Source organism: Pseudorasbora parva, chromosome 25 (genome assembly GCF_024679245.1).
Source record: "Pseudorasbora parva isolate DD20220531a chromosome 25, ASM2467924v1, whole genome shotgun sequence".
Lineage (NCBI taxonomy): Eukaryota > Metazoa > Chordata > Actinopteri > Cypriniformes > Gobionidae > Pseudorasbora > Pseudorasbora parva.
This window is the reverse complement of record NC_090196.1, coordinates 22,480,364-22,501,442: the sequence shown is the minus strand read 5'-3', so window position 1 is coordinate 22,501,442 and position 21,079 is coordinate 22,480,364. Positions and strand designations below refer to the sequence as shown.

Below are 21,079 nucleotides of genomic sequence, written 5' to 3'. Positions count from 1 at the left end.
TTACTATCTAAATCAGTATATTCTTTGTTTAAAACCTTAAAAATGCACCTAAAAACTAAATAGCATCAAGGTATTAATACAGTAATTTTTGGCATTCATTTAAAAAAAAAATAATAATAATAATATATTATATATATATATATATATATTTAGCATGTATTAAATGCATATTTGATTTTATTCTAATACTTTAAAAAAATCTATCTAAGATTGGTAAAGTGGTCTAACCACACACCTTTTTCTTTTACACACAGGCACTCACACAAAAACAGTCCCACGTGGCAAAGCAACTTTCCACCCCATAAATCCTCAAACAAAGAAAATTCCTCCTCTCTACCTCAGAGTGTCGGAGCCAGGCTGCAGAATTCCCTGGCAAGAGTCTGATCCCGGGACAGCCGGCGAGAGCCCGCTAAAGTTTGGCTGGGTGGCAGGCAGCTTCATGAGTAAACCTCCACTGCACTCCTTCCCTCATTCTGCCTCTCAACGCTCTGAGAGAGAGAGAGACCGAATCTCCCCGCACACACACACACACAGCGAGCAGCCAACCACAAGCTGAGGGGAGCGGCTTTACCCACTGAAGGAATGGTAATCTGATCACAAAGCAGTCTTTAAGCCCGGCAGGACTTCAAAAGGAGATGCCTGTTGACTCTATAAACTGGTCTCAGAACAGAGCTGGATTAGAAAGAATGTCAAGATGTTAATTAAGTTACATTATTCATGTGTAATGAGCTAAAGCTTTAAAGAAAATTGGGTTTTCAAGAGGTCGAAAAACCTGCTAATATTATTGTTCATATATCAGGAACATCTCTTAAACGACCAAGCGAATACTCACAAATCAGATTTTCTTCTAAGTCAAATAAACACAAATGAGACAATTGTTGACAAAGAGTAGGTGTTTAGATCTATAGAATCGTTGGGAACAGAAGTGGTCAACTAATGCTTTTTAATGGCCAATGCTGATACCAGTATCTAGAATAGACCGTATAATATAATATGGAAATATATAGAACAAAAAAGGAAGATAATTTGAACAATGTCCATTCAATGTTGTTTTGGACCCCATTGACTTTTATTGTAGAGACAACACAGTTCTTCAAAATATCTCCTTTTATGTTCCACAGAAAAAGAAACTCATAAAAAACAATGTGAGTGCAAAACATTTTGGGAGATACAGGAGAACAATTTTTGTTTTAGTATTATTCATATTGTACTATAGTATTTATTTATGTTTTAAATTAGCTTTTATATTTATTATAATTTTTTTCATTTGAAGTTTTAGTCATTTTGTTTGGTGCATTTGTCATTTGTATTAATTCCTTATAAAACTATATTATCTGATTTATTTTTATTAATGTTTGAGTAATTTTAACACTTCGACTTATTTCAGTTATAGTTGCCAAGGCACTATTTTTCATTTAAGTTAAAGTTTTTCATCTAATATTTATGTGTATTTTTTATTTCAGCTCTATTTCAATGATCAAAAATGTTTTAGTTAACAATATTAACTGGAGAAATAAGCAAACATGTTTTTAAAAGTTTGTCTATCCTCTAAGCAGGACAGGTTTGACAGTCACCGTCTTCACACGAGTCACATCTGGACATCTGCGTTGCGTCGTAAATGCCAGGTGACCTTACAGGTTTGAGGCAAGGCAGGTTCCTACACGAAATGTGTTCGTGCGCACGTTAGAAGTGTGTGTGTAGGTGTGTGAAGGAGTAGGCTAATCTTCTTAAGCACACCGTCTTTTGTGATAAGTTACGGCTTAAGTGTGTTTTTACAGCTTGGAAGCATAGTCCACCGTGATACGAGTGTGGGAATCCATTTTCGGTTTACAGTTCTGTCTGTCTGCCTGGGGTTCAACTTGTGGCTATAGCTTGTGGCTATAACGTACAAAGTCAATAAGTGACTAACCTACAGACTTCACCAAACCCAGCCAATTAGTTCATTCCATAATGCTTCACGTTCTCATGCCCTGTTGCTTACAAATGTTTAAGGGTCACATCCCATAGTTAAAGGTCAAGCTGCCTTAATCCTTAGTGGAAAGATCCTGGCTAACAAACAAAGCGACATTAGATGCAATTTTGTTGCGTTTACCAAAATGGCAAACAACATTTTTGGCTTAGAACATTGGCACAAAACTCTGTGGACAAACCAGACCATATATATGTAGCATCTGAGCTGTTTTTGTATACACTGACCAATCCATAAAACACAATCTTGCTAGCTCTAAAACCATTAAAAGTAAACATAACATCTAAAAATCTTCAGGAATGTATATATATATATATATATATATATATATATATATATATATATATATATATATATATATATATATATATATATATATATATATATATAAAGATAGATAGATAGATAGATAGATAGATAGATAGATAGATAGATAGATAGATAGATAGATAGATAGATAGATAGATAGATAGATAGATAGATATAGTGTGACTGTGACAAGAGGTTTCTGCCTTTATAGAGCAGTTTTGAGTGTGTGACTTTGTACAATAACACAGAGGCAGGCAGGCAGACAGACAGAGAGAGAGAGCGAGAGAGAGATTCCAGCCCTCGTGCCCAAACCTTTGCCGCCAGACGTTTGTAATGACAGAGCTGCTAGTGAGCATGAGGAATTCTGAGTAGTTCCTTTCTCCATCCTCTATCCGCATTCTCTCTCTCTTCTCTTCAACATGAAATTAAACGTATAACAAGACGACAGCTTTTCATCTCTCAAACGTCAGTTGTTGTGACACTGCGGTTCACTAGAAATCAGCCCAGAGCATGATTTGCATTGTTTTGAATATGGAAAAAAATTTGTGTGCAAAGGCAAAGCAACGTGCAACAACAGCCAGCATACTATATTTGCGAAATACAAGCGATAAAAAACAATTGATAGAATTATGTCATAATATGACGGCTATGTGACGCAGCAACGACCAAACAAGATTGAAGTCTATATTTGAAAATACAGTAAAACGGTAATGTTGTGGAGTTTTATTACAAAATAAAATGACTGGTTTCTATTTTAATATATTCCTCTGATGCATTATTACTCCAGTCTTCAGTGTCACATGATCCTTTAAAAATCATTCTAACATCCTGATTTGGAGCTAAAAATGGTTGCTTAATACTTTTTGGAAACTGGGAATACTTTGTTGGTGAACAGAAAGCTAAAGTACAATAGAAATATGTTGTAACATATTAAATAGCTTTAAAGAGACAGCACTCGGATGGACACTTTGTTTAAATAGAAATAATATGCTATTTGTATGAATGGGAAATTGCACGGGTAGTTAGTGAAAATAGGCTTTGCAAACAAGGCTAAATATTTACATTTTAAATTAACTACTAAAAGTAAGTAGAATTAGAAAAGGTGTACAGTGTTCACTTCAAAAAATGTTGCAAAAATTATTTACATAAGGTAAAGCTAAGAAGATAGAGAAAAGCTTTATTGTTGCTAATCTGTAGGGACCAAGAGGACACCAGGAGCATGACTATTTCTCTATTGTTGTTCTCTTTCCTTCCTGTGTTTCCATCCCTCTTTTTCTCTTCTCTGTGTTCTTTTGTTGCAAATACATGTCACACTGCAAGAACACAAATATTCGCTTGTTCTCTGTCTCTCACTTCCACTCACAGAATACACATGGCGACAGCACATGATGGTAGACAAAAGCTGGCATAGTTTTGTTTTCTAAAGATAGATAGATTAGATAGATAGAACAAACTATAGAATGAATAATAGAACGAACTAATGAAGAATGATTGATAGATAGCGCCCTGTTCCAGAACACACACACACACTGGGGGAAGGGGGTGTCCTCTGTGTTGATGGATATCCTCCTCCCTCTGTTTTTCAGTCTGTTTCTCTGTTTCTCTGTTTCTTTTCGCTGTCCCTCCATCTCTTACTTCCTGTTCTCCTGCCACATTTGCATGTGAATGGGCTGCCGGGTGTGATGGCTGTGCCGAGTGATTAAGATCATTGTCTCAAGGATCCGATTAGCACTGTTAAAGGTGCCATTCCTCCCCACAAAAACAATCGCATTGTCCATGTGAACACTTTTACACGTGGAGTTCAGGATCTACCAAGCTGCGAAACTTATCTCTATTTGTAATGTAATATTTGTAATGTGTGTAATATTTAACGCACTTCATGTTATTTAAAACAAAGAATGGAGTATATTTTTCTTCTCTTTGTATTTTTATGTTAATATGGTTCAAGATTATCCTATTCAAATCAATGTGATAAATGAGTTGGGTCAAACGTAATCTAAAAGTAATCCAAAAGTAGTCAGATTATATTACTTCAAATGTGGAATGTAATAGATTATGTTACTAACAACAACTTGTCATTTCAAATCAGTAACCGACCACAGTTTGTAAGTAATCACTGGATATACTGTAGTTCAAAAAGATAAATCGCTTAAAATATAAAAGAACAATTTTCAGAATCAATCCTGCTTTACAGAGTTTGAGCATTTAAAGCAGCAGATGATAAAACTGTAGCATGCCTAGAATAAACAGAATGATATTGTCTGTTGGTTTAGATGCACAACAGTTATTGCTATATCTTTATAGTTCTTGGTGTGACCAGGCCTTTAGAAGCTTTCTCAGTTAAGAATGAGCAACTTCTGAGCAATTCAGTTTTCCTCTGAATAAAAAGTCAAACAATAATGCTTGGTCAACAGCTACAATACCATAATTCCAGAATGGTACTATCTAGTGACATACATCTCCATCAGATGAGAAACCACCGAGCATTGGCTGCCAGTCGTGTGTTGTATAGACTGTGGTAAAGGAAGTAGCTGTTTCCTCAGATGTCAGATAAGCGCTCTCTTTCTCTCGTCCCATCCATTGAACTGTTTGGAGAGGGGTCCGTGCTGATGTGATTGCTAAGCCCCCCTCAGAGCCCATGCTCACCCGTCCTAAAGCAAAGAGGAAGCAGTTCCCTCTCCATATCGCTTTCTTTATCAATACCATATGTGTCAAGGGCAAACGGACGGATATTCTTTGGCATCCTCGATTCAACCTAAAACAACAAATCAATCAATTTCTTGCATTTCAAACATTTTTCTTGAATTTCCCAAAAGATAGAGTTTCCAAAAGTTCTGCTTGAACACGGCAATAAAAAATAATTGCACGGTTGGCAACTTAAGCAGCTTAAAAGTGAAGAATGCTTCACATGCTGTCATTGAGCTTGTCCTAAGGGCTTAAGGTGAAAGAACCAGACTTACGCTCAGTGCAGTTTTGGCGATGGATGGGGTTATTGACTTAAGCGTACCAGATGACAAGAGACAGAGTCTGCTTCTCCCTTTGTGCAGGAATTCTGCAGGCAAACTTAAACTCTCATTATCAAATTGACAATAAAAGACCAGCAATTTTCAATGGTTATTTGCCAATGTTATTGTAAAATATCAATCTATCAAATTAGGCCACTCATCAGTATTGTAAATACATATTGTAGTTCTTTTTGTGAACAATTCAGCAATTGATTTGTTTTAAAGGCTACATGACACAGAGTTTATGGCAATCTCAAGTTAAGCTTGAGTACCTATAAAGATATGGTTCCCATATCTCCGAAGAGTCTTTAGTTTTATCAGATTTACTAAAGGCCGATATGCTGTACAGACCCTTTGCGAAAAAAGCGAAACTCTGGCGGTGTACAGTGGGTGGAGCTAAAGAGTCACAAGCGTACACACACACAAACACACACCTTTGATTTTGTGAATCTCCTCTCCTTGTAATACCTATGTCATACCCATGTCATTATACACATTTGTGTCCTGCTACACACACACACACACACGCACGCACTCACACGCACGCACACGTACACACAATGCCTGGATAACTTTTGATTAACTATACATTCGTGTTGTTGACATTATATGCACTTAGGCACCGATTGCCAACAAACCACAGACATTTGATGCAGTTTCACTCACTGCCTCTTGTTTCAGGTCATGACCAGTAACAAACAAACACACTTGCAGAACTCTGTTGCTGCTCCGGAAAAGCAAAACTGCATCCACTGTTTCCTTAACGCTGGGTTATCAACATTAAACATCAATGTCACTACCTAATATAACTGAATGAAATGTGGACCCAGGACGAGCTACAGGACTGTGTAAGCATTAGGGGTGTTGATAGACTCGATCCACTCCATCTGTGTTTGATCATCGCTCTGAAACTGATCTGGATGTAGTCTTTTCACAAAAATGTGATTTTCTCAGCTGTTTTGTTGAAAATGTTGCTTTTTTAAATTAAACTTACCCATATTATATTTTTGATTAAAAAAAAGGAAAAGCATTAAACTAGAATAAAACTACTTTTTTCCCCCAAAGAAGAGGGTCAGCTCTTTCTTTTGATATAATTACATGATAAAACAAAATATACTATGAGCTATTACATTTTTGTGAAAATGGTCAAAAACCCTGGCCGTGACTGGCAACTTTTTTTTTTTTTTTTTTAAGCTGGCGAAGTTAACCGTAAATCAAAAAAGTCAGAATGCATGAAATAGCATTAGACCCCCCATTTCATTTTTCGTATTTAATTTTTGTACATTTTTTACTTTTTAACGTTTAATCAAAATAACTGAATATTTTGGCAAAAATTACAGACTTCACTCTGGTGACATAAGAAAAGATTAAAACTAATCAAACCACCAATGCATAGAACCAACCATATCTTACATTTTTTCTTTCTGATAATCTGACAAACGGATCATCGCAACTTGAAGAAGTTTTTTATTTGGCCAAAAATTGAATTATTATTCATTTTAAATAAAATAAAACAAAAAAATAAATAAATGAATAAATATATCCAATATAAAAAAATATATAATTGTACAAAATTTAAAAAAAAATGAGAATGAAGCAAATAAAAATAAAAAAAACAAAGAAAAAAAAAATTCTAAAACAAAAATCTGACCAAGCAAACAGCTATATTCAGGTTATGTAAAGCATTAACACTCAATCAGAAGTGCTCAAGACCAATCAAAATAAACGGTGGGTATAGTTACTGGACACACAAAACAATAAATGCACACAAACCCACACACAAATACAAAGAGACTTCAGCTGTCATCCTCAAAGGCACACTTACTTCACTACCTCGTACAAGCTTTAGACCAGTCTGTCTTGTCCAATGAGTTCAGTTCTCTCTGTCCATTTCTATCTGGCACTATACATGTACAGCAGATCACAGGGACACACACATCAGAGCCCTGAGAACCAGACACACCAATGCTATTGAAGATCCTAATCAGTCTCAGCCATAACACTATGGCCACTGCACTGCTACTGCTGAGTCTGCGTGTGTGGTGAGGGGCAGAGGGTGCGAGGGAAGCGTGAAAGCGGAGAGAGATGTTTTTCAGCCCTCCCATGAACTTAATGACTGTGGAAGGCAAGTTGCCAGCTCATCTCTCTTTTCGCATCTCTTTTAGAGGCACATTTGTGTAGGCGGAAGGTCTTGTAGCCCTAAAGACTTCCGTTCAAATCCAATAGGCAGAAACATTCGTTTATCAACAGCCAAACAACACTGGCACACATCAACAAAATTGCTTTCTAGAGAATTATCAGCCAACAAGGAGAGAAAAAAGAAAGAAGCACGTTCAATTCCATGTAAATGTCTTTGGGAAATTATTCTAAGGTTGTCTTAGTCATAAATCAAATATTGCTTAAAGGGGACATATCATTTTACTGCTCTAATGTAGACATACTCACACGCAAAACTCCTTTCTGGGAAATGTATTGAGTATTCACAATATAGTTGCAATGGTTTTAAATGGACAGAATACTGAATATGGACAATATATTTGCGACAATTTGATACAATTTCCACCACTACTCAATACATTTATAATATAGTCAAGTCTTAAATGCAAATTCAAATATATTATATTAATTGTTCAGCTATAATACCCAGCAATAGTTTGGGTCACAACCATGAAACAATTAACATATGACCCTGTTTACATATTAATGTATATTCTGTATTCAGCAACTTAGCCCACCACCCTGATGAATGAAAGCGTCAAGTGCAATGGTAGACAGAGGTTAGACAATCATAACATATAGGTCATTTACATACAGAAGCCTTAAAGGTACAGTAGCAAAAACTGATCCGACTGAAAGCTTGATCTGGTTTGGAGCACATAGCATCCCAAAGGCATTCATATGCATTGAAATGAAGGACAGAAACCCACTGACCCACAAATGTGTGTGCAATATAGCACATTTCCTCTGTGTGTGGGTGTGGATTTGACCAGGTCTCTCCTTTCAGTCCAGACGTGGTCCCCAAGCCCCTTTCTCCAGGGCGAGACGCCCCGATCACGTTTCAGAGCTGCGTTTGAACTGCCTTGGCCAAATTACACAGTCAAACACAATGTAGCAGTCATCGCGGACCAGAAAAATGGACATCCCTCCAAAGGCAGGAAACTACATGGGGATTCAGATCCCACATGCTTGAGACGACTGTCATTTCTGAGGGTGTGTATGTATGTCTATGTAAAAATACAGGGAGGTCCTATTTCCTGTATTACAAAAAACACAGGTGCGACATGCATAAAACATGTATAATATGCATCAAGTACATCAAGAAATAGACTCCAAAAAGGGGACCAGATATGAGCAAAAAATATAAGAAATAAAGCTACTTTAAATGACAGTTAAATATATATTATACTATATACACACCGATCAAGCATAACATTATGACCCCCGACAATTGAAGTGAATAAAACGAATTATCTCTTCATCGCGGCACCTGTTAGTGTGTGGGATATATTAGGCAGCAAGTGAAAATTTTGACCTCAAAGTTGATGCATTAGAAACAGTTAATACATGTGTTGAGTGAGTTTGATGAGCCACGACTGGGTCAGAGCATCTCCAAAACTGCAGCCCTTGTGGGGTGTTCCCGGAAGAGTGGTGAATCGCTGACAGGGTCATTGGCGGCCAAGGCTCATTGATGTACGTGGGGAGTGAAGGCTGGCCCATGTGGTCAAACAGACGAGCTACTGTAGCTCAAATTGCCCAAGAAGTTAATGCTGGTTCTGATAGAAAGGTGTCAGAATACACAGTGCATCGCAGTTTGTTGTGTACAGGGCTGCATAGCCACAGACCAGTCAGGGTGCCCATGCTGACCCCTGTCCACCACCGAAAGTACCAACAGTGGGCACGTGAGCATCAGAACTGGACCACGGAGCAATGGAAGAAGGCCTGGTCTGATGAATCACGTTTTCTTTTACATCACGTGGAAGGCCAGGTGTGGGTGCGTCACTCTCCTGGGGAACCAATGGCACCGGATGCACTATGGGAAGAAGGCAAGCCGGCGGAGGCAGTGTGATGCTTTGGACAATGTTCTGCTGGAAACCTTGGGTCCTGCCCTCCATGTGGATGTTATTTTGACGTACCACCTACCTAAGCATTGCTGCAGACCATGTACACGCTTTCATGGAAACGGTATTCCCTGGTGGCTGTGGCCTCTTTCAGCAGGATGAAGGCCTTTGCACACTGTGTCCGAAATTTGCTTGCAAAATTTTCGCACTTCAAAAAATGAATTTGACCTCACGTTATGTCAATCACGCTTGCACACTGCCTCCGAAAATTTCGTCCATCAAAAAAAAAATTGGAACAGGTTCGATGTTCTGCATTTTCGCATCCGTAAAAATGCATTCTGAGAGACGTTTTGACAACTCAGAGCAACCATACATATTATTGTATAAAAAATACTAAAGATATTATTATATCACAGCTATAATTAGCACACCAAGTCCCTGTAAAACGTGTGTGCGTATGTGTGTGTGCGCACGCCATACCTTAGACATACAGTCTCTGTTCAGGATCAATTGATTCTTATTTTTAAGAATTTAAGTCTTATTTTTAGTATGTGGTTCCAGTATCAAAGTAGCAAAGCATCAAACTAACCCACTGACACTAAAGTTAACTTTGAATTGGTCTGGATAATCCCACTTGATAAGGAGGTGGAAATCTTCCTCTCTACACGATCACAGGAGTAAATGATGGACCCAATATTTCCTTTTTTTAAGAAGAGATGACAAAAATAATCCTCCTCTTTAACGACTTTTTTTTGCATTTTTTTACGTAACACATTCATTAATACGCATCGGACTCAGTGTGCAAGGTCTCTGTGTATGACAAATCTTTCGGATCATGAATACGAAAAAAGGCATGCAAAAATATCAGACTCAGTGCGCAAAGGCCTTTAATGCTCCCTGCCACAAAGCAAAAATGGTTCAGGAATGGTTTGAGGAGCACAACAATGAGTTTGAGATGTTGACTTGGCCTCCAAATTCCCCAGATCTCAATCAATCGAGCATCTGTGGGATGTGCTGAACAACCAAGTCTGATCCATGGAGGCCCCACCTCACAACTTACAGGACTTAAAAGATTTGCTGCTAACCTCTTGGTACCAGACACCACGGCACACCTTCAGAGGTCTAGTGGAGTCTGGAGTGTACTGTTTTGGCAGCAAAAGGGGGACCAACACATTTTTGGGGAGGCGGTCATAATGTTATACCTGATTGGTGTATATACTTTACTATATTACACTATATATTATACTGTAATATATATAAAGTTGAATATGTCATTATTTTGTCTAAATTAAAAAATAAAACACTAAAAACTAAAATCATTCATTTAATTTGTTTTCACATTCATTCTTCTTTTTTTTATTATCAAATAAATGATTCTCATCCTTGGTGAGCATGAGAGACTTCTTTCAAAAACTTTTAAAAATCTTACAGATCCCTTCAGAAGACTTGGCTTGATTGGACTTGAGTCAACCCACTTGATTCATATTTATTACTGATACAATGTGTTGAAAATATTGAATACCTAATGGATGGAAAAAATATTAAGAGATATTTTTAATAATAGTTTTTCCCTGTGGTATCGATATATATCAATATGTTTCAAGGTATCGTATCAAAACTTCCAGTATTGTGACACTAGCATACTTATGCGAAATAGGTACAGCAAATTTTTAATAAGATATACATTTATTATCTGCAAGGCAAAGAAAAATCATCAGCTGTTAAGGATCACTAAACTATCAAAGTTTGGCTTGTGATCTGATCACAGGAGTGTCGACTGAATTTACAGTACAGCGCAAATTAATCAAAATAATCTTCAACAGCATCTACATAATCCAACTCCAAAACCAACATGGCTCCCTTCACGATGGAATTTAAGCAGCTCTCAGTGGGATGCATCACTAAAGTTTGCACCGCCTCATCTTTCTTCACTGACCGGGACTTTGTTTTGGCAGATTCGATGACAAAGCAAGTCAAAATAACGTGAGCAAAAAGATTTAATGTTTTTTTTTTACACCAGCTGCTGTTGGAGAAAGAATTCCTTAATTATACATGACATCAAGCAATTCCAGTAAGAAAGAGGACAGAAAAGGAATTCCCATTGGATTCTCGCCATTCCTGCCCCCTAGCTACATTTCACGAGGTCTTAGATCATCCCTCTTTCACCTGTATCATTCTGGGCACTAAGAGGATATCTTGACAGGTACTGGGCACAGAATCCTGTAAACACACCTGGCTAAGCTCAAGAAAATGACCTTATTTGGAAAGCCATAGATCTTACAAAGTTTGTCTGTAGGTCATCAATCTGACTAGGACTGATTTTCTGCCAAGATTTTGATCGAATGCCATTTTATCTATGATGTTCTGCACTGACTTCATCAAGGAAAGTTGAGTTTTGAGGAGACAGAATTTTCTCTGCAGACAATGTATGGTCCTCTTTGGAGGATGGGACTGTGAGACCATAATGTCAATGACTAAGCAGAGTTCATGACAATTCACACAACAATTCCCTCAAGCTCAAGTCTATACAAATGTTCTTCTACAGAAATACAAAAAAAGATATTTGAAAGTCAATAAAGTGCAACAGTGACTGTATTTTCGTGGCATTTTTATTAGGGGTGTAACAATACCCTCATGTCACGATTTGATACATATCACGATACTAAACTCACGATACGATATTACTTCGATACTCAAAGACATATGGTAAAAGGTTAACAAAAACTCCTAAACGCACTGTTGATTAAAATGCTAACTTTGGTATTACATTGCGGATGGAAATGGAATTGGTGCTGGTAACCCAATGCAAAGGACAATGGTGACACCAGAATAAAAATATATATGATTCTGAAGCTATACTTTATTATTTTAGACGAATATGATTGTACTATGTCACTGACTACATACATTGAAAATAATATAGCCCACTTTTTACTGGAAACATATTCATTATCAGGACGTACAATATCCCCCCTTTGCATTATTATACAATATATTCTGCATTATATATAGTAGTTTAATGTAGTGCTGACACTAAAACTCTGAACTGTGAACTTACATTTTTTCTCACACAGTAATTTTCATTTTGGGTGAACTATACACAATATATATTGTCACTATCCACGATACATATTGCTGCATTTTTTTATTGCGATATATTGTGACACCCCTAATTTTTGCATTCATTTTTTAAAATGGTTTTAATCTTTGCAAAAGAGTTCTAAGCCATAAACCAACCAACCAGTTATGAGGTAAATCCTAAACTTTTATTAAAGCAAAAAAGTTCTTGAAAATTGGACAAAAATGACAAGACTGTACTTAACTGTACAAGACTGTGTACTTCAACGAGGGAAAATCCCATGAAGCATTGCAAATGACAATCAAATTAAAAATAATATAGCATAACGAGGGATTTATAAGCTATTTTGTAGGCCTATTTGAACAGGAACACCACAAGTGTGACTTTGTTCTATATTGTACAAGATAAAATTTCCTGTTTAAACATTCAAACACAGTAATGTGACAAACTGTACAGAATATTTTTGCCAAAATGACCCACAAATTATGCTTTTTGGGGGGTCAAAAAATTTGGTACATAAGCTCAGATAATGGACTAATAAATGAAAATATTTGTACTAATTAAAAGAAAACAAGTTGACAAAAATATTGAATCCAATATTTGTTGATAAGTTAGACTAATTAGAAATGTATAATGATTTTTTGTATGCCGGTGATTTTTGCCTGGGAACACCACACGTAACAATTTTTTATTAAATCTCAAATTTTGGGGGAAATAATTATACCCTAAGTGAGTAAAGTCATAATAATGTTAACTAGCATTTTTGGGGGACAAGAAAATACTCTTTGTGTCAAAATGACCCAAACACAACAGGAGGACTAAAGGTTTTTAACTTATAAAAAAATATCACTTCCCCTATTGAGAAAATGAATGGTATTTTTACTTGCGGAACCTGACTGTTGAACCTCATGGGGTCCAAAACAACATTTTTCAAAATATCTTCTTTTTGTGTTCCACAGAAAATACACGTTTGGACAACATGACATGCATGAATGACCAATGGGCAGCTTGTGATGATCGCTAACAAAGACTCTTATGAAGGAATAAGAAAAATTCAGCCTTTTTCTTAGTTTCTGATGCTATTTCAGATCCAATCCTCCCATCAGTCATTCCAGTTGCACAATCTTGCAACATCTACTTACCTCCCCACCCACTGCTTTTCACTTTCAATTCTTCTAAATCCTCTTATGTATTTGTTTTCTATCTCTACATTTTTCATTTTCCCTTTAAAGCTGACAATTCAGACTTTTCAACTCATCTTTCTTTTCGTAACTAATAAGTCATCAGACACACTTAATAATAAATATGCCATCCACTGTCAGTTTAGAATGTGTTTAGTAAAAACACAGACGGTTTTACATGTTCACAGACAGTGTTGTTGTGCTTGGGGAGAGACAGCGCAAACAGTGAGGGATGTGGGACGTTAAACAGCCGTAGGGCTTGCAGGATGGCACAAAGGCACACCGAATGCGAGAACACACGCACACACGCATAAAGAAATGGATGTATGCCTAAACTGATCCATTGCCTTTGGCACTCACGAAGACAATGACTACTCTCTTCCTTTGTGAGGAAACAAAAGCAACTCTGTTGCCCATCTGAAATGCTGACTACCCAATATCCTGTGGCGACCTACACTCAGGACTACTGATCATAAGAAACAGAAAACATGAAAAATGAGAGTCTACAGGGTGAGTTAGTGCAGGTAATGCAAAGGTGAAAGGTTAAGTCCTACCTATCAGTGTCATCTTGACTCTTGGGATTAAAGTGGTGAACGGTCCCTCTCACGGCATTCAATCCATCCGAAACCCGGTTAACCCTCTGGGAGTACAGGTTGAGACCTCCGTCTGTCATGTAGCTGCAAACAAAAAAACATACACACAAATGCTAGTTTAACACTCAATACGCAATTGGTTTGTTAATGGAAAAGGAACAGGCTGTCTTGTGAAACACTGCAAATAAATATGTAGCGATGCATCGACAAAAAGATATTGTACATGATGTTGCCCGCCATCTGATGATCTATACTTCTCAGGCTCCTCTGACAGCATGTTGTGTCTGCACGTTCACATTCATAACAAATGAATTCAATTATCTCTTCAAACAGCGCAAAGACAAACGTTTGTCAATGTCTAGAGAAATCAGCCACAGGAAAAACCAGTTTTACTACATGTAATGGAAACGCATAGGTAGAGAACTGCTATAATGTTAGAAGATCTTGCCATGGATTGTACAGAAAGGATAGACATGTACACTATATTTGAAATAGAACCTTTTGTTACATTATAAATGTATTTATTGTCACTTTTGATAAATATAATGCATCTTTAAATAAATGTATACATTTTTTGTTTTGTTTTAGGTTTTTCATTTTAAACTACATGAAAATGAGAACTGTTGCCTTGACAACTAGCTGAAATATATTTAAGTATATAGATGTATATACTTAAGTATATAAATGATAATAACCATGGCCGAAATGATTGGCGTATCAATAATTATGGTCTAGCAACTGCTATGGAAGATACCATTTTAGGTCATTTTATAACAGCCCATAATCTATTCCTCAAAGCCAAGATATTGTAATTTATATTTTTTTATGTTGATATTTTGAAAAATAAAATTGTTATATAAATATTTGTATATAAAATTAGAATTTTTTTTACAAACCAATACAAAAACATACATCAAATAAGTTCCAGATTAAACCTTATACAGAATAACTATAAATATGAACTTTACAAACTTCTTTAGCTAGTTTAAATGAAACTCAATTCAAAAAGTAATAAAATAGATATTGTTTAACACCAACTCAAAACACTCACTCACCTCACTAAAGGTCACAAACTAGGACTGCGACAATCAAGAAAGCCGTTGGTTTCACATGACCATGTCTGTTGACTGTTAAGGTGTGCGCTTATGTGTTTATGTTCATACTGTAAGCACCTATCAGTGTTCTTAATATCCCTGAGGACACGCTGCTTTGAGAAGTGAGGAGAGAGAAAATAAGACAGGTTGTGGGTCGGACTGCAGGCGGAAGTGGACAGGTGAGCTGTGTGGGACAGTGTGTTTAACCCGAGGCACAAGGTGGATGAGTGTTTACTCGGTTGAGCCATTTAAGTGGATGTTCTACAGGTTCTCAAAGGACAGTCATTTGCCCTTTGGCGACAAGCAATATGAACCAAACACAAAACACTTAAAACTACAATAAGGGAAGAGCAGTGCTGATAACAGGCTGATCTAATACCAGATAAGCTTGAGGTTAATATGATTTTTTTAACCATACAACAGATACATCTCATGTTGTAGATATAAATACTGCAACTAATACGGAATAACATCTTGTTGCACTGTTTTAAAAACAAAAAATAGACAAACATGGTTGCCAGAAATCTTATACCTTAAATATATTCTACATTTTAATATATTTAGCTAAATATTACAAATGTTAATATACCAAAATCCTTGAATTATTATAATTTTTAAATATATCCACCATAATAATACACATGATGAAGTATGAACAAATGGAGTAAAACCTTTTACTATTTAAAGTGATAGTACTAAAAATTAAGGATTTTTATTTTATTACAAATGTTTTACTCAGTTTCAAGTTGTTTTAAACCTGTATAAGTTTCTTTGTTCTGTTGAACACAAGATATTTTGATGTTGGTAACAAAACAGTTTCTAATGCCCATTGACTTCCACCATATTATTTTTATAAAAAAATAAAAAACACCACCACATACAGGTTTAGAACAACATAAGGATGAAGTATCCCTTTAAATACATAATTAAATGTTATTCATCATGCAGGGAAAAAGATTAATGTTTTTCAACAATATTTTATTAAAATTAAATTAATTGTCCTGTAAAAATAATATAGATTCTGACCATAAATGGCGTGGTGGTAAAGTACTTCATTAAAATTAAATTAATTGTCCTGTAAAAATAATATAGATTCTGACCATAAATGGCGTGGTGGTAAAGTACTTCACAATATTTGTTATTAGTTTTAACAGAACAATTACATATTTAATCTATTAAGGTCACACTAGTTTATATTAGTTACTAACATTCATTTCACAATGAGCAACATATTTCTTAGAGTATTCTTTAATCTTTGTTGAATGTTCATTTTTTGTTCATGTTAGTTCAGATCCATCATTTTTTATTATTATTTATATTTTATATATTATTATTTATATATATTACAACCTTTAAATCTATAAAGATTTAAAGGTTGAATTTAACATATAAGATTACAAAATGCATTGGTATTGTTCATTGTTAGTTGTTGTTAACTATAACAAGTAACCAAGAAAAAAAAATGGAACCTTAAGGTGTTATCATATAATCTAATAAATGTTTACATACAGAAACATTAATAAGTAATATATTGAAAAGCATATTCATATTTGGGTGTAAACATTCCAATAGACTTGACAAATTTGTTTTCACTTAACTACCTCCCCTTGAACAAAATGATTGGGGAAGACATAAGGAGATGGGATCATTTACCTTTTCTTAATTTTGGATCATGCGTGGAATCTGTCAATATGGTTATTTTGCCGAAATTGCTGTATCTCTTTCAGTCTCTTCCACTAGATAGATATACCTGACCATCAATTTCAGGAGTGGGACAAGCATATTTCAAGGTTCATTTGGCAGGGACGAAGGCCAAGAATTAGATACCAGAGTTTACAATTGACAAAAATAAAAGGTGGGGTCGCTCTCCCATGCTTAAAAGACTACTACACCGCTGCTCAATTGAGGCCATTAGTATGCTGGTGCAACCCAGATTACTGTGCTAGATGGAAGGAGATTGAAGTTGCTATGTAAGATGAATTTCCAATTTGCAATTGGGGATAAGGATTTGTCATACAATTTAAAAGAATTGGGAAACCCATGGATATGTTTGGCACTTAATATATGGAGCAGGGAGGGTAATATCTCAAAGTAACCTGAAGGAGGGGGTAACGATCCTGAGATGGTGTGCATTTGATACCGATTTTTTGCCTAATAAATGGGACGCAAGATTTAAGAGATGGACTTTGCAAGGTTTAACAGCATACTGTACATTTTTGCATAAGGGGGCTATGAATAATGTTCAAAATCTGAAGAAGCAATTTGGCTTAGATAAGGACGATTTTTATAGATTCCTTCAGGTCCGGCATTATATTGACCAAATGCAGGAGAAGTGTACAATAGTATAGGGTGGGATGACATTCTGTTAAAAGTGTTTATAGAGGCTTATCTTGCTGGCTCTAACCGGAAGCTCATCTCAAGAATATACAAGGGGCTACAACAAAGAAAAGGTAGTTCATTGTATATAAAGCAAAAAATGGGAACAGGAAGGAAACTTTGTTCTAAAGGAAGAAGACTGGGAGAAATTATGTGAGATACAGTGGAAAACTTCCAGTTCATCGTTATGGCGAGAGTGGGGGGGGGGGGTTATGAGGCACTGAGGTTTACCCCATTATGTTTGTTTTAGTTCTAGGTCGGATTTTACTATGTCTAAAAAATGGTTATGTGAATGTAATGTAGAATGAAGGCCTAATGGGTCCCTAATGAAGGCCTAATGGTGCTTATTTGATACTGTTTATCGAAACTGTGATGCTTGTCCTGTTTTTATGGATTATTAATATATATTTGCTGATGGCTTAGTTAAAAAAGCATGACAGGTATCATCACTGACTATATTGTATGGACCTGGAAAAAAATTCATAAAAAATAAAAAAATAAAAAAAGCATATTCATATTAGAACAATAAGCATTTTTATTACAGTTCAGATCTCTGATTATAATGGGCGTGATTTTGTTTTGGTTGTTAGGTTTGCAGATGGTGACGACACAGCGTTTTAATAGACACACATCCTTATGCTTGATCCCTCATTTCCTGCTGTGAAGCAATCATACTCTGAGTCAGGTGACTGCGTTTCATCATCTGGGCGGCTGACTAACCTGCTGGGCAGGTGGGACATTTCCAAACAGCATAAGCCACACTAATGATTTATGCTTTTCAGTTCAGGCAATTAAATAAATGAATCATCAGGTGTGATTCAGCTCAGAAATATCAGAAGACAGGAAATATGAATTTCACAATCCTGTGGTTGAGCAATCATAATTTTCAAAGCATCTAGCAAAGATTGTGCAACTAGTAAAGCAAAAATATTGAAATGGGATTTTTTTAATATTAAACCACAAACAAACAAAATCGTTTTAGTAGATTTATGTGACTATTTAACATCGATTAAACTGATTACAAGTCATGTTATTTTAGTACGCCTACTCTATAGCCTGCAGCATTTGTCTTGCCATGGTACATGCTTTTGGTAAATAGTACCACGATATACATTAAAGTACTACCATCTGACACCATCACTGAAGTGTACAAGCATTATATTTTTGTAGAGGTTAGCTATGTTTGTGAATAAGGTCTGTTTACATGTTATAACTGGACAATATTTCCTATTATATGCCTCATTGACAGGTGCATTACAGGGCACATTTGAGATCAACGGCTTCTGTTTAACTTTCGTTACTGAGAAACTAGAGTACTAGTTAAACACTCTGTCCAATGGAGTTATTCATTTGCCCTGACCTGATAACCCGCTACAAGTCATTCAACAGCAGTGACAGAAAATGTATAATCAAATAAAAACCTGGTGTTAAAGGGGTGGTAAAACACGATTTCACTTTTCTAACTTTAGCTAGGGTGTAATGTTGCCGTTTGAGCATAAACAACATCTGCAAAGTTACAACGCTCAAAGTTTAAAGCAAAGGGAGATATTTGCTTTTAAAGAAATCACTTTCTAAGGACTACAGCAAACGGTCGGTAAGGAACTACAGCCCTTTCCATCCAGACTCGCTGATATCAGCAGGTACAATATTTACATAAAGAGAGAATATTAAAAAAGGGGGGCGAGGCAATTTTTTATTGCTGTGGAGAAGAGTAGGCAGGAGTGCACTATTTAGCGGTTAGCCAATCACAGCACACTGGGTCAGCTAACCAATCAGAGCCCATTGAGTATTTTTGAGGGACTAACTTCATAGAACCAGGAAACCATCAGACCGTTTTTACAAGGAGAGACAGAGCAGTGTAGAATAAAGGTAAAATGTATGAAAAATAATGATTTAAAAAAAAAAACTGAAGCATGAACACGTTACTGTGCACCCCACAAACACAATAAAGCCTTCGAAAGAATGTGTTTAACCACCCCCTTAAAGGGTTAGTTCACCCAAAAATGAAAATTCTGTCATTAACTACTTACCCTAATGTCGTACCCTAAAGATCATTTTCGGAACACAAATGAAGATGTTTTTGTTGAAATCTGATGGCTCATAAAGGCTTTCATTGACACCAATGTAATTTCCTCTCTCAAGACCCATAAAGGGCACTAAAGACGTCGTTATGAAGCCCATCTTACTACAGTGGTTCTACAATCATTATGAAGCAACGAGAATAGTTTTTGTGTGTAAAACCCCCCAAAATAACGACTTATATAGTGATGGGCTGATTTCAAAACAAAGTCTCAAACCATTATGAATCAGCGTTTTAATTAATGATTCGGATCGCCTGCCAAAATGCTGAAATCACGTGACATTGGCGGTCCGAATCATGAATCAATACACTGATTTATAACCGTTCGAATCTTTGTTTTGAAATTGGCCCATCACTATACAAGTCGTTATTGCTTTTTGTGCGAAAAAAAAAAAAAGAATTCTCGTCGCTTTATAAATTTATTGTAGAGCCACTAGTAATGAAATGGACTTTTTATCAATGCTTTTAGTACCTTTTATGGGTCTTGAGAGAGGAAATGACATTGGTGTCAATTAACAAAAATATCTTAATTTTTGTTCCAAAGATTAACGGAGGTCTTACGGGTGTCGGATGACATTAGGGTAAGTAATTATGGACATCATTTTTATGTTTGGGTGAACTAACCCTTTAAGATTGAAATAACCAATAAAATAACCAAGGTGGATTCGACAAGGGAAAAAAGAAAGAAATTTGGCAGGATAAAATAAAAGTTTACACAAAAAAATAGCATCTACATTTAAATCAAACCCCAATGGATAAAATCAGTTCCCGTCTTTTATGTTTTTCTAATAAATATTCAGTTATACTCAGTGTACTCATGTGACACACACACACACACACGCTATGCACCGAAAGACGCAACCCAGAATCGAGTTCTCTCTTGTGCTTGAACGACTTCAAGTCTTGAAATTAACTTAAAAAGGTGTGAGAAAATGAGATGTGCATCAACCGATATTGATTTTGTATAACTGATGCCGCTACCAATTATTTGCATGTTTATGTGCCGATAGGGATGGGTACCGAAACCCGGTATTAAATCACAGCAGTATCGATAAGCTCTGACGCTTGGATTGTTTACATTGGACACTGGATTGTTTAAACATTGCTGTTTATTTTGCTATATTTTACATGTTCAGATTATAAAACAATGTTAATTATTTTCTTAATTTTTCTTTTTATTATATTAAAGTGTAACTAAAAGAACCAAAAAGAATACCGTTAAAGTACCAGATCGATAAGCAGTACTGGTAAGAGTAGTAATACCATTAAAACCGACACCCATCCCTATGTGCCGATAATTGATGTATAGAACCAATACTTTCATTTCTGTTTTTT

General features: G+C 36.0%; 1 protein-coding gene across 6 annotated transcripts in view; it reads right to left on the bottom strand.

Annotated features, from left to right (window-relative positions):
- nav2b (neuron navigator 2b) overlaps positions 1–21,079 on the bottom strand; it is a 101,091-nt gene that overhangs the window by 34,724 nt on the left and 45,288 nt on the right. For all 6 annotated transcript variants that reach the window (XM_067436923.1, XM_067436922.1, XM_067436918.1 and 3 more), the window contains one exon: positions 14,156–14,278. In XM_067436923.1, the coding sequence (XP_067293024.1) occupies positions 14,156–14,278 (123 nt within the window). The remainder of the gene's footprint in view (positions 1–14,155; positions 14,279–21,079) is intronic.